The sequence below is a fragment of the Labrus bergylta genome, chromosome 7 (genome assembly GCF_963930695.1).
Source record: "Labrus bergylta chromosome 7, fLabBer1.1, whole genome shotgun sequence".
NCBI classification, from domain to species: domain Eukaryota; kingdom Metazoa; phylum Chordata; class Actinopteri; order Labriformes; family Labridae; genus Labrus; species Labrus bergylta.
The window spans coordinates 2,847,601-2,862,920 of record NC_089201.1 but is presented as its reverse complement, the minus strand read 5'-3'; the positions used below and the strand labels follow the sequence as shown (position 1 = coordinate 2,862,920).

At 38.9% G+C, this 15,320-nt stretch overlaps 1 protein-coding gene across 1 annotated transcript in view; it reads right to left on the bottom strand.

Moving 5' to 3' along the window:
- syt9b (synaptotagmin IXb) overlaps positions 1–15,320 on the bottom strand; it is a 38,368-nt gene that overhangs the window by 18,032 nt on the left and 5,016 nt on the right. Inside the window, exons 2-4 of the mRNA XM_020645492.3 lie at positions 3,831–4,006; positions 2,812–3,029; positions 2,066–2,606 (exon numbers count right to left, since the gene is read on the bottom strand). Coding sequence (XP_020501148.2) covers positions 2,066–2,606; positions 2,812–3,029; positions 3,831–4,006 — 935 coding nt within the window. The remainder of the gene's footprint in view (positions 1–2,065; positions 2,607–2,811; positions 3,030–3,830; positions 4,007–15,320) is intronic.

Genomic DNA, 15,320 nt, shown 5'->3' with positions numbered 1-15,320 from the left:
AAAAGGAATAACATGTCCAGTAGTTTGCATTGCTGATTTCAGTTTGTGTTGGGTAAATTGATGATTAATTAAAGATTATATTTAGTGAGTGTACTCAAGAGATGTTACCTCAGGAGACAGGATGGCAATAGATCACAAGCTGGGTATCTCAGAGGAGGTTCTAACCCATTTACACTGACCTTATTTAGCTGGTAAGTGTGGAAGGTGTTGGAACAGTAATTCTAAGCAAACAACAAGTCTCCCTTTCTTTGCATGCATTGTGTGTGTGTGTGTGTGTGTGTGTGTGTGTGTGTGTGTGTGTGTATTAAGAGGCAAACCATAATATTCTGTTTTTGAACTTTGCTACATGATGAAAAGAAGCTGTGTTGTTGTTGTTGTATGCTGCAAAGTCTCTAAAAGAACAGGCACCATGTGAGCTCCTGAAACAGATTTCTATTGCTTTGAAACATTTTAAGGGCTCTCTTAGCTAAAGTCAAATGACACACCTGAACAAAGGATACAACATCCATAGACACATTTACCAATTTATAGAAAGGTAAATGTTGGATGAAGAGCCAACTTTAAGTTACAGTCCTCTAGACAAGTGAAGAATATGAAAAATAAGTGGAACAGAGAGATCTTTTTCCACACTGGTTACTTCTAGTCTTATGTCACAGTATGCACTTTTGTCATCAGTTTGTAGTTCTTTCCAAGATGAGGACAGCTCAGACGTTTTCTTTAATCTTGACAACTAAGAGGCTATTTCAGATGTTTTATTTCTGACACTGGTTATCTAAATGAGTGAAGTAGTTAGGTGCAATATTATATCCTCAGTTTATGTGGACAGATTTTTTTTTACATAATCCGATGTAATATAGTATGATATATATCAGTCTATGTTATAAGCAATGAAAGTGCCACTGTTCATATTTTCTTCAGAACATTATGCTTTTCCAACCAAGCATCCAGATTTACTAATAAAAAGCACCAACATGAAACATGTATAATATAATATGTGAAAATGACTACAGTATGATGTTTTTATGTTGTTTAATCTATTTTAGCTCCAGCTCTCTATTACTTGCATATTCCAACAACTCTATAAATTAGAAACCTGATTGTGGAAAACAATGTCAACTATTTGCATTTACTACGATTTTTGCCACACTTTTAAACTCAAACCTTTTGCCACTGAGGTTATAAAATGTACCATATACACATTATAAAGAAAGAGATTGGACGCTTCAATACAATAGCACCTTCAATGCAGCCTATGTAGACATCTGAATTAATTAAAATTGAAGCTTTCGTGACATCAATGTCTGGAAAAACATGGTTGAAGAACTGCTGTGTGAGATTTTTTCAAAAATATGTTGTTCATTGAGTAATGTATCTTGAACATAGCTTATGACATTTAACATAAACATATTGAATTCAATAGTTAATCTGCTCTTATATCACACATATAACATATTTGATCATGTTTATCTCCACTTTATACAGTCAAATGCAACTGTTTGCCCATAAAAGAAAAAGAACACTTTCTTTCACATACTGAGACCTATCTGACTGCAATCTCCACTTGAAAAGACAGGTATACCAAGAGGATTCCCTGGCAGGGAATCTTACTTATTTACTGAGATACACAGTGTTCCAACACTGTAGATTTATCCAAGTGAATAATGTCATACAGACGATGTCGCTGTATCTCTGTCATACCAATCCTGGTCTAATGTCAGTGTAGATCTGGGTCACTATCCCCAAGTGTTTCCCACTGCTTTCATTAAAAATTAACTGTGTCTAAGTATATTTCTATGTCTCTGCTTCCTGAAACCTCAGATGAGTTCCACTTGGCGGGTCAATGAGAAACAAGTCAACCAAAATTCTTCTCTAACTCCATTGTTGTTGTAATAGGGTTAGTTAGTTTATTTCTCCTTTTTTATTGGAGGGAAGGGGTGCTGGAGAGGGGTTATCAATGGACAAGGAAAATTATAGCTCAATAAAAAAAAAACGTATATCAGTGTGGTTAATGAGAACAAGACACAGATGGGTTGGGATAGAATTTAAGGGAATATGAGTAACTCACCAAGGTTACATACTGTATATCCCGGCACAGTTTTGTCTCCCGGGGAAAGTCGGCAAGATCCAGGAAGTTGTCCACCACCACTTGGCCAATCAAATCATGGCGAGAGAACCTGTCAAAGTCATATATGCTAAAATGCAGTTTGCGGCTAGACAGCTCAGCATACTCCACAGGAAAGAGAAACACCTCATCAAACACTGGGTGGAGTGTCTTGCGGTGCACCTTTGTCTGGTGTTTATTTTTGCGGTCTGGCAACAAGTAGATCTTAACATATGGATCTGAGGTTCCTGTAAAGTCCTTGGCTGGGAGGTCCTGGGCCTTGTGGATTTTCACTATCAGTTGTTCCAAGTCAAAGTCAAACTTCAGGACAAAGTGCAGACGCCCACAGCTGTCAGAGTGATGACCGTCTTCAGCATCCACAGAGCGCTGCTTGTAGAGTTCTGGTTTGATTCTGCCCAAACCAGAGAGAGACTCCTGACGCTGGAACTGAGCAGGATTGAAGTCTGGATTCGACAAGTTCAACTGACGACGAAGGGAGTTGTGCCTGCCAAAAAGTAGAATTTGGAGATACAAGTTTATTCAAATCATTTTTACTGACCATAATCTTAATACGTATGTGGTCCAAACTGTGGTAAAGGAACTCTAAATTTAGAGTTCTAATTGAATATAATTTCTATATTTCTGTTTTAATTGATGTTTGACCTGCTACACAAAAGCATGACGGTAGTTGTGAGGATATCTTTACTGACCGTACAGAGGAGGTGGGCTCAGTAATTTGCCTTTGAACCCTGTCCCTGGCCAGAGTGTGGCTCTGGTTTATCTCCAACTTGGCCTGAGCCTCCAGCGGGATATCAGGCGATGTGTGGCTAATCTTCAGGGCCGACTCTGGTACAGCAATAGATGGGGGTGGCCCAATGGGCTCCTTCACACAACCATCTTCACTGTACTCCCTTTCATCTCCATCCACCTGCACATCAGACATTGGTGTTTAGGGTGTAAGTGAAACCTACAGTGAAAATGCAAAACTTTGCAACTAAAAATTAAATTGCAGATCTTAAAAAATTGTAATAAGAAAACGGATAAAAACAATTTTATTGCATTAGTCTTACTAAAAATTTATGCTTACTCAGATTTCTTGAAATCTAACTAACACACGTTGATAATGAGGTTTGAGGTTGATATACCACTGCATGTATACACCTCAATTGGCAACAGGCTGTGGTGTTCTAGTGCTAAGCTGCTTCTGCAAACCAAATCTATTTACAGAAAGTTTGCCTGTGACATGCCCTCAAAAAACAAATTGTTCCATCGGAAATTGGCGCACCGTGACATCAGACATGGATGTCAGCTTGTTACAGCAGCTCTGGCCCCCTTTCATTGGTCTTGGTTATTTTTTTTGTTTTTGTTTATTTTTAAACTTTATTTCACTTCTTTTTACTCATATAAAAGACAATACAACTTGTGGGAATATTGATGTTGCATTTCATCAATATTGGAAAAGACCCATTCAGCCAAGGCTCCATTGATCCACTCGTTAACAGCCGACAGTACAAACCATCTGTACTGTGTTACAGGAAATGTAAGATCTCTCTCACATTAACTGACTCTGGAGGTTTGTATCCTTGGAAGGCTCATCTGTGGACTGGAGGACAGGCTGCAGGGGGGGGCCTCACATGTTTGCGTTACGTGGCTGATTACACTTTTTTTACAATTTCAACACATATCTGTTTCAGATTCCTCTCTCAAAATTCTAATGCATTAAAGATACCTCTGTTAGGACTGGTTGTTGGTCTCCTCCCAGGAAGTGAGCCCCCTTGAGGACATCTGGGAGAAAGCGGCCACTCAGTGGCACCCAGCACAACTTCCATGACACAAAGACTGAGACGCTGAAGAGAGCCAGACCACAGGTGGTCACCAGCAAGGACAACAGGCTCACAGATACATCTACAGAGCAGAGGACAGAACGCACTTACAGTGTGAACAAAGATTTTCAAATAACTTTTTTTCAAATGCTATAATACAGATCTTTAATGTCTGCGAAAAAAATAGAGACAAAAAAACATTACTCCAGATTATCAAGTTACCACAATAAGAGACACAATCACACACTCTTTCATTTTTTTAATAAATCACATATTAATCACATATCATAGTCAGTAGACTGCTCTATTGAAATTTCTTGATTTGTGTATTATGTGCCTTGGACATCCCATAAAAAAGGGGGACATTTAAATATGTGTGAGTATATACAGTATATTATTTTTTTTCTAACTGGAGTTTCATCTTTGGGTCTCTCCTTGTTTGTTGTCATAAAAGCTTTGATGGATGGATTAAAATGACTCTGTATGTTGTGTCTGAGCAATAACTGATCATCAATCAATCTTTATTTTTATAGCAAATTCATAACAAGTGTTATCTCGAGACACTTTACAAAAAGCCCTTGAGCAAGGCACCAAACCCGCTTCCCACCTCAGGAGCTCCGTCACTCTGGCATCTCTCTATTAGTGCATGTCCATAGGATCCTGTTTGTGCATGTGTGTATATTTCAGCCTATGTGTGTTTTGCATGACTTACAGAGTGTAAAAACAGAATTTCCCCTTGCGGGATAGAATAGGATAGGATAGGATAATACTTTATTGATCCCCAGAGGGGAAATTCGGGCGTCAGGATCAATAAAGTAAATCTTAATCTTAATGAAGAGTAGTTCAGTTCTATTCCACATATCCATATCCATATTTGAAATAATAAGTCAATCAATTAACTTGAATTAGTTTAACTAAAGTTTAAAAGTTGAGGAAAAAGGGAAATTTGAGTGAAGACATATTGAATGATTGTTTAGCTCTTCTGTGAACTTTTATAACATGTTAACTTGTCCTAAAGATGTGATAATTCTAGGTGTCTATAGGGGTTTCAGTTTTAATTGACAGTGACCTTCTCTAGCTGTACTTTGATTAACATATGACAATCTGTTGGTGTGACGGTGACTTTAATAATTTGGATATTTACATATATGCGTGTGTATATATATTTGTTACTTTCCAGTGATATCCCAGCCACACTGTATACTGTGTACAGATATGCCAAGGGGAGCCACCTACATCAAGACAAAGGCAAACATGTATAGACATCACAAGAAATGTATTTTTTGTTGTTGTTTTAGTGTTTATACTGTTAATACAGGTGTTGTAATATCTGGGTGTGTATATATATATATATATATATATATATATATATATATATATACACACACATAATATATTCACATAACACTTATATATAAGTGTTATGTGAATATATTGATGACATTTACTGCGGCAAAACAAGTTTATAAGTAGCCTACATTTCGTGTTAGCTAACTAACAAGCTACACAGCCTTGTGCACACTGCAGTCTTTCAATGTTACTCTGAGTGTATCATTATATCCTGGAGAGACTGAGCACTACACTGGTCTCCTTGTCTGCTAGCCAAAAGTCATCTCGCCTTCAAAGAAGTGTTTGAGGACCCAACCAGAAATCCGGAAGTAACCTTAGCCTTGCCTCTGCATTTTAAAAGAAGACAAAGGAAGGCATGGTATCCTGTTTCCTGACATCACTGTTAATCTCAACCACCCAACACCCAGAGTTAGCTTCCTTAAGAATCCCATGCAAGTCTTCCTCACCTAGCCATTTCTTTTTAGCATTCTGACCTCCATTCCTCCTTGAATTCTTAGTTTCCTTATAAATGATTTTGATGGGTTTTTTTTTAATTATCTGTTTGTAACTAGGTTATCCTAACAAATCACAACAAGTTGTGTTGCCCAGATTTGTGAAATGGAGCAGGTAGAACACAGCTGGCCCTCGTGTGTGAAGCTCTGCATAGGGCACCAGCTGGGACGGAAGGAAGGCAGCTGGGACGGATGGAAAGCAGCTGAGATAAAATACAGTGAGTGTGTTGGTCCTGACACAGTGCAAGACTTCTGTTATCAGCCGGCACAGAAAGAGAACGTGTAGCTTGCTTCACTATTCTCTTTTGATTGTATTATGCCTGTATTTCCATCCATCCACTAATTATCTATACCACTTATTCCCTGGTCGTGGGGGTCTGGATCTGATCCCAGCTGTCATTAGGTCAGAAGCAAGGTACTGCCTCGCCAGTCAATCACAGGGCAGAACAAAAACAACCAGTCACACTCACAGTCACACCTACAGACAATTTAAAGTCAACAATTTAACCCAATAAGCAAGTTTTTGGACTTTGGGAGAAAGCTGGAGTACCCGGAGGGAACCCACACATGCACGGGGAGAACATGCAAACTTCACACAGAGAGGCTCTGTCTCCAGGAACCTTCTTCTACTGACAAAAACTGCTGCCTCTCTTTGATCATTATCATTATCATAAAAGCCCATAAGACTTTGTAACCTTATATAATTTCCTTATGCCTTTTCTAAAGCAACAGGATGTCTTTTTTTTCATGTCTCTATGCAGGATGCAATCAAGGCACCAAGCTAAACCCAGTACAGCTGGTGGCAGTTCATCAGACTCAGGAGTCCCAATTATCAACGGGCTCCCGTCTTACTAAAGTAACTTGACAATTATAATTAAAAAGAAAAAAATCAGAGTGTTTTTGATTAGTGTAATGGTCTGTGGCAGGGTTGCTATTCTAATATTCATGAAGGAATACTGGTACAAGCAAAAATGCCAAGGGAAGAAGTGTATCAAACAAATTAATATAAAGTGTAGATATATGGTTTAAAATGATAAGAATTGCAGTCTCATGAACAATGAATACAAATCTGCTGGCTAAACTTGACCAACAAAACATGAAAAGTGTGCACTTACTTTTCTTCAAATCATGATACACTTACCCCTCAGGCTGCCTTCATTATAAATGATTTAACACAAATAGCTCTAATCCTGCAATCATTTGGTATCTGACACATCGGAAAAATGAGTTTCCGAGTAGGAAAATGCAAATGAATGCCTACTCAAGTTAGAACAACAACTCGGAAACTGGAGAAAAAATGTGGTACCTGACTTGACATCTTATTCGCCATCACATGAGGGCAATCGATAGTTTGCTTATATTAAAATACTTTTTATGAAATCAAGTAGGTTTCGAGGTTTATGTTTATGTGACATTTTTTAAAATCAAGAATAAAACAAGCCATTCTCACAAAAGATTTCAACCATTAATACCATTCAAAAAAACAAAAGCCAAATCCTGCAGTCACTCTGACTCCAACATATATCAAAGCGTCAAAGAAACGTCAATGGACGATTTGTCGAAGTGGTTAGTAAAACTTTTATTGCCAGTATTGTAGGCAATTTTTTTGCTCAGTTGCTCCCTATCCAGAGGTTTGTATTGTTGGGCCATGCAGGCTTAGGACAGTCAAACAATGGACTTGGGCCTGGGACTTGGGACTTGAGCTATATTCCATTTTTTCTGCGTTGAAACCGTCAACCTGTCTTTTGGACCCAATCCCAACCAAGCTGTTTAAGGAAGTTTTTCCCTTAGTTAGCAACTCTATATTAGTTATGATCAATTCGTCTTTACTGGCAGGCTATGTACCCCAGGCATTTAAAGTAGCGGTAATCAAACCTCTACTTAAAAAACCTACTCTAGATTCAGGAACTCTGTCTAACTACAGGCCTATATCCAACCTTCCTTTTTTCTCGAAAATCCTGGAGAAGGTGGTTGCTAAACAGCTGTGTGACTTTCTCCATGACAACAGTTTATTTGAGGAGTTTCAGTCAGGATTTAGAGTCCACCATAGCACTGAGACTGCACTAGTTACTAGCTACTAGAGTTACAAACGATCTACTTCTAGCTTTAGACAGGGGACTTCTGTCTGTTCTCGTCTTGTTAGATCTTAGTGCTGCCTTTGACACCATTGACCATCGGATCCTGTTGTACAGACTGGAGCATTTGCTTGGAATTACAGGGACTGCTTTAAGTTGGTTTGAATCCTACTTATCAGACCGATCTCAGTTTGTACATGTTAATGATGAGTCCTCTATGCACACTAAAGTTTGCCATGGAGTCCCACAAGGTTCAGTGCTTGGACCAATTCTCTTTACATTATATATGCTTCCTCTGGGAAATATTATGAGGAAACACTCCATACAGTTTCATTGTTATGCAGATGATACTCAGCTTTATGTATCAATGAAGCCCGATGGCACCAGTCAGTTATGTCAGCTAGAAACGTGCCTTAAGGACGTTAGGACCTGGATGACCAGAAATCTTTTGCTACTTAACTCAGACAAGACTGAAGTTATTGTGCTAGGCCCTAAGAACCTCAGAGAGACTTTTTCTAGTGATTTGACTGTCCTTAGTGACATCAGCCTGACATCTAGCACCACTGTTAGGAATCTAGGACTTTTAGCTCTCACATCAGACAAGTTTCAAGAACAGCCTATTTTCACCTTTGTAATATATCCAAGATCAGGAATATCCTGTCGCAAAATGATGCAGAAAAACTAGTTCATGCATTTGTTACCTCCAGACTGGATTATCGTAACTCTCTTTTGTCAGGGTGCTCTGGCAAGTCTCTAAAGACTCTTCAACTGGTCCAGAACGCTGCAGCTCGTGTACTGACCAGAACCAGGAAATCGGACCATATCACTCCTGTCCTGGCTTCTCTGCACTGGCTCCCTATACAGTCTAGAATAGAATTCAAGATCCTTCTTCTCACCTACAAAGCTCTAAATGGCCAGGCACCATCTTATCTTAAGGAGCTAGTGCCGTATTGTCCCTCGAGAGCGTTGCGGTCCTGGAGTGCAGGCCTGCTGGTGGTACCTACAGTCTCTAAGTGTACCATGGGGGGTAAAGCCTTCAGTTATCGGGCTCCTCTCCTCTGGAATCGTCTTCCAGCCGGGGTCCGGGAGGCAGACACAGTCTGTATTTTTAAGAATAGACTTAAAACGTTCCTTTTTGATAAATCTTATAGTTAGTGCTGGTGTAGACCAGCTCTTAGTTATGCTGCTATAGGCATAGACTACCGGGGGAATTGGCACCTTGAGCTCCTTTCTCTCTCTCTCTCTCTCTCTCTCTCTCTCTCTGTGCATACAGTACATCATATTACTGCATGTATCTATCTGTAAATCTCAGTCACTAACCACCTACTTTCCTGAGAGCTCTTGAGCTCTCTTAGGCTCCTCAAGATCGTTGGTTGACGGCCTGCCAGAACATTGCCATGAAATTGAATTGAACTTGGGCCTGCACCTCTGTAAAAACCTCATTTGAGTTATTCACTGAGATCACAAAGAGGCCTAAAAGGACTCTTAATCCCAGAATCCCCTGCGGTACTTCACACCTACGCGTGAAGTAAGGGGGGACCGGAACCTCTCTCTCCTCAGGGGAGACCTGAGGTAGACCCCCCCATGGAGCAGGCCAGGCTACAAAGCTCCAAGACTTCCATTGTTCTCTCTCTTTCCACGAGCTGACTTCAAGTGCTCGGAGACCCAAGCTCACCTCCTGTTTTCTGCAACAATCTTCCTTTGTTTAAGTTTTGGCGCGCAGGTAACTCCGAGCTCGGATTGTCCAGTGAACGCATCTCAGTTTCTCGGAGAGCGTCAGACTATAACAGATTATCAGAAAGATAACGGTCTTATTCCGTCCTGCAACGAAAGGACATCAACGGACACCTTTCCACTCGACGGAGAACCAACAAAGCCACTCTTGCCGTAAGGGACCCTTGCCGCCATCAGACGCCTCTGCACCAGGACGGACAGAAGATCTGTTTTATAGCCGGACTCTTTCCCTTTCACTAATCGCGGGCAAAACGATTCACAAGTGAGGCTTAATTAGGTCTGGGCAGGATTAGCTTTAGAGAGTGTTTTTAACAATTGTTAATTGAAGCAGAAACTGTAATTTTTATCTTTGTTGGACCGCTGCGTCCTGAGTTTTAACTGTTTAAAACTCTTGTTGTTGTTTCGGACCGCTGCGTCCTATATGTGTTTAGCGTAACAGCGTTATAACCGGGTATTACTCTTCTGATCAGAAAGGCCAGTGTAAGCTGTATTAACTTGAATTCGGCTATTGGTTTGTTTCTGTGGATGAAGGGAATTACTCCGAGTTGTGGCGCGGGAGTCGTACTGTGATCCGGCCTCTCCAGGCACGCATTTCTCTTTTATTCTCTTTTATCCTCTTTTATTTCCCCCTCTACGAACCCGTGTAAACGTACATCTGGAGACTAACTCCACCACCGCGCCATTACGCACATAGGCCACACACACACCCACACACACAGAGATCTATTCACTAGCGGCCATCCAGACGCCTCAGAGACACAGATTGTGTAGGGCCGAACGCGGTCTCTTTTAGACATTAAGGCCACATTTAGGTCTTTGTTAGGTGTGCGCCATCGGAAGGGCAACCACGTGGGACGAAGCAATCTCCCCCCCCCCCACTGGTGTATTTGCATTGTGATATAAGCTGAGTGCGAAGTTGTTGTGTACGGATTTCACGCCTTCAATTTATTAAATGTAGTTATCAATTATTAATAATATTAGTAATTAAGTAACTAATTTGAGACTGATTTGAGTGATATTTTGGTTATATTTACCCGATTACAGGTTGGTGCCCCAAAACGAGATTAAACATAGTTTAATGATATTTTATTTATATTATTAATAATTAAATATAATTATTAAAGAATATAACCAAAGTTGACTTGATACAACCCCAACAGTATAAATAAGTATTCAGACTACTGACTACTGGACTATCAAGAATGTGTGTTAATGTCAAATGGGGAAAAAGTGTTGTGACTAAAAGTTCTCAAACCATATACCACAACAGGTGGGAAGCATCAAAGAGCCAGGTTAATTATATTGTTGTAATATAATATATTGTAATAAAAGTGTTGTGACTAAAAGTTCTCAAATCATATACCACAACAGGTGGGAAGCATCAAAGAGCCAGGTTAATTATATTGCCTATATATTGCACTATATAAGCTGAAGTCCATTTACCATCCTATAAACATACCTGTTATAGTGTTGCACAGCAAGGCAGTTGTCTCTGTATAGAAACATGTTCCTCAATCAGTGTCAATGTTTTGGTAGTGGTATACTCAGAGGTTATCCTACTTTTGCTGCAGGTGATCAAACTTGACTTACGGATGAGTCAGGCATGTCACATAAAATCATTCTCCTGTACATTACTTTCACCAGAGAAAACAAAGTTGCAAAATGCGGATGAGGGAAACACATGTGGATGTTAGCAACCACATTTTTTCGGATCTGATTGATAGGAATCGACATAACTCATGGACTTTGTACAGTGTTATTAACCGTGCCACAGAGACTCCTACAACATTTAAAAGGATTTTTAAATCTGAGAAATATGGTGGATTTTTAAAAATGTATTTGTCAATAAAGTTTCCAGCATCAGAATGCACATTCCCTCTCCTATACAGGACACTATTTTAGTTTTTAAAACTTATAATATCCTTGAGTTATTCCACACTGTATCAATTGACACCTTCACTAAGTATTTCACAAAATGAAGCCATCATTATGCCATCATTATGCCAGTAAGATTTCTGTAAGATGAATATGAGCCTAAATAGCCAATATATAGAAAACTTGATGAACACATAACGAACAACTGGTTCTGTTCCTGCTGATTTTGAAAAAAAAAAAAATAGTTTCTCCACCCCTGAAAACAATCACCAGACCCTAAATCCTTTTAGGACAATTTTAGACCAATTTCAAAACTGCCTTTCCTTTCCAAGGTTCTTGAAAATCTTTTGATTAAACAATGAAATGCTTTGAGGAATTTCAGTCTTGGTTTAGAGCAAAGCATAGCACAAACACCCCTCTGCGTGTTAAATTATTTGCTGATTGTTGTTTCAGTTCTTATAGATTTGAGTTCTGCCTTTGATACTGTTGATCATTTAATTGCAGAGGAACGTCTGAAACATTGGGTTGGCATCTCAGGTTCAGTTTTAAACTGTTTTTATTCCAATCTGCATGGTAGATTTTCTATTGTGGCTTTTGTAAGCTCGTAATTATCTTGTGTGAAGCTGACCTTTGGTGTCCCCCAGGGGACTATCCTTGGACCACTCCTCTTCTCTTCTATATTCTCCCCTGGGAAATATAATTCGCAGCCACAAGTGAAAGACATCCAGCAGTATCTGTCTTAACACACTGAACAACTGCATCCAAGACCTTGATGCTGGATGGCTCAACATTTCCTGCATTTTAATCTTGATAAAACAGAGGTGATAATTATTGGCCCTGGTTTCAAAAAGTGGCACAGTTGGGCTCTCTAACTCAGAATATTAGTCCCACATTTAAAAATATTTGTGTCATCTTTTCAATAAAAGGGCATACATGTCATGTCAGTTGTGCCATGTGATTTTATATTCCCTGCACGCTCTCCCTCCCTGCCTGTCATAGCTCATTGCTTTTTACTCGGACTCCATTATGATCAGTGAAAAGGCTTTTCAGCTTAACACATACCCAGTTCAGTAGATTACTGTAAAAGGAAGGTTTTATTTATTTAATTTAACCTTTATTTAACCAGGAAAGAAAACTCATCACTCTTTTTCAAGAGTGTCCTGGCCAAGACAGGCAGCAGCACAATAACAGAGTTTCACACGGACAACAAGCAGCCAATCATACAAATACAAAAATACATTAGACATTAAAAGACACAAATAACAAATCCGAACAGCAAAATGTTTGTCAAAAATCATCCACAAAAACATCAGGAAGAACATCTACTGCCAGATGTGTCCTCCTACAAGTTATATAAGTTCCTCTTAAAAGCGTCCAATGAGAGAAGTTTGTTAAGTTTCAGCTCTTTTTGTAATTCTTACCAAGTAAAGGGAACAGAAAACTTAAAGGACCTTTCCCCCAGTTCAGTTCTGACTGAAACAGTAAGAAAAGGTCCTGAGATCATTATAAATCCCTGTATTCTTCTGACTGATGAAGGTCAGAAGGTATGAAGGGAGCAGACCTAAAATAGACTGGTAGATTAAAATAGGCCAAAAGGTTTGACGAAACACGATGACGAAGATATTAAACCTACAAAATATAACAGGTTATGATTTATGGAGATAAGAATTTTACACTTGACGCAATGCATCCTATCAATGGGGAAAATATGAGACAAATGATCCACAGAAGTTTATGCAATCCTCATCAGTTCGATACCACGGCAAACACAATGCTGCAGATATGTGTCCGGTCTTCATCAGTAACCTGGCAACAGACCAATCCACACAAAGTGACATTATATGGGGATTGCAGAGACTGGTTACACCTGCCAATTAACCACCTTCAGAATCACACCGATTACAAGTATCTGTTCTCTTAGCTCTCTCACAACGTAAATAACAATCTTTATGAAAATGTTGATTATCCTGCTGTGTTCCAAGCTGACAGATGCCACAAAACAAATCATAATGAATCTTTTCTTCAAATTAAAAAAATCTAAAAAATATTACTGATTCATATTTAGTTTACGAAAGCTCCCCGTCTTGGGCTGCCTGTGACTCACTTCATCGTGTGCGCTGTAGGTGTAACTGCTAAAAGTAAATCATGTGTGGCACATCTGCTCCTTAACATGTCTACATTTTACATGCAGGGGACTCTGCATGCACATGTGTCAGTTCTATGACCATCGAAGATGATATCAAAGTTGGAAGTTCTTGGCTTGGAAAATTGGCTGTTTTTGTTGCATCAAACAACAGACAAGCAGCAGCATGATGTGGTTCAGGTCACATGATTGCATCACACTTCCTACAATATATAAACCATTGCAGTTCAGAAATATAATAATTCCTTGGAGTACAGTGTGGTGTAGACACAGACTTAAACAAAAAACACTTTCCAGGTTCACTTATAGCTTACTCAATATGCCATAACCATCATGAAGACTAGAAAAGGTGACTTCATGAGATAAGTGGGTATTCAAGTTTGGCCTATGTCAACATCCATTGTTAGATTTTTTAAAGGCTGCAACAACAAATTGATGAAACTGATAAAAAATTAATTATTAAAGGCAACAAAATGAATTATTCATTTGTTGTGTTGCACGATTATTATGTCACTTGCTGTGCCACTAAGCTGCTAAACAAAACGATGTCACAAGCAGACATTTCAGCAACATGTGGCCCAGTTAGAGCAGAGGCTTTATAGAAGAAGAAGATGAAACAAGGCAGAGGCAGAGAAAACAGTCAAACCGAAAGAGTCTAAAGTGTAATTTGTTGTTGTTCTTTACTCTTCATCCAGCTTTACAAGCATGGAAGATTTATTATTGTCTTTTTGTATCAGCTTGTGTCAGCCTTTATAAATAAACTTTCACTTATAACAATGATGGTAATGATATCATGATTAAGCTTTCATTTTCAGAAATGTTGTTAAGTACGATAAATGTTTGTCATCTATCTTTTATTGTGAAGGAAGACAAGACCTTGATGAACTGATGGTCTCTGAAAATAAAAACGTAGTACTCCAAGTACTCCAATAAAAGTTAGGTCATTCAGTGTTTACTTTGGTTTGAAGTTAAAATGTAAGATATTATCATAGTAATGTGTTTTCTTTTATATAAATGTATTATATTTATAATATAAGATTGCGGTGATCAACCTGTTGTTTGCAGGCAGTTTTTATTACTGTTGTCATTTAGAAATATTGTTCTATTTTTAAATGCAATAATGAAAATAAAACATTTTACCTTTTTGAAATAATAATAACAAATCAATGGTAAAAATGTATCACCTGATTAATCAATTATTAAAATAATCAACAATAAGAAGGGGCAGCCCAAGGTTTCTTTTTCAAGCCAGGTTTTATCCCTTTGATGAGGTCCTTGAGCCTTTGAAGAAGATAAATTATTGTCTGATCACTTCCTCCATTTAGTCCCCGAGCAGCCATCGCACTGATCAGAGACACAAAAAATACTCACAAGACTGAAAAGTAATTATTTAGAGAATAGATCTACGATTACGACCTTTATATTTCTTTTTGTCTTCAGTGTTGAATACGCTAATTTGTTTATGTCAGAGAGTGGGCCCTAATCCCTAAGTCATCATAAACTCTCATGTACTCTAGTCCTTCCTCTGAGGAGCCAAGCGATGAGTCAATAAGCTGCACAGCTAAGTCAGCAGGAGGCCAATAAGAGGCAAAGAGGTGAAAGGGCATGAGTGCGGTTTTAAGAGGAGGCAGGGATGTGTTGGAAACAACTTTAAAAGTGCCAATCAGGGAGAGGGAAGTAGCTGCACATGGATAAACCTGGAGGAATGTTCATGCAGGGGATTCAAAA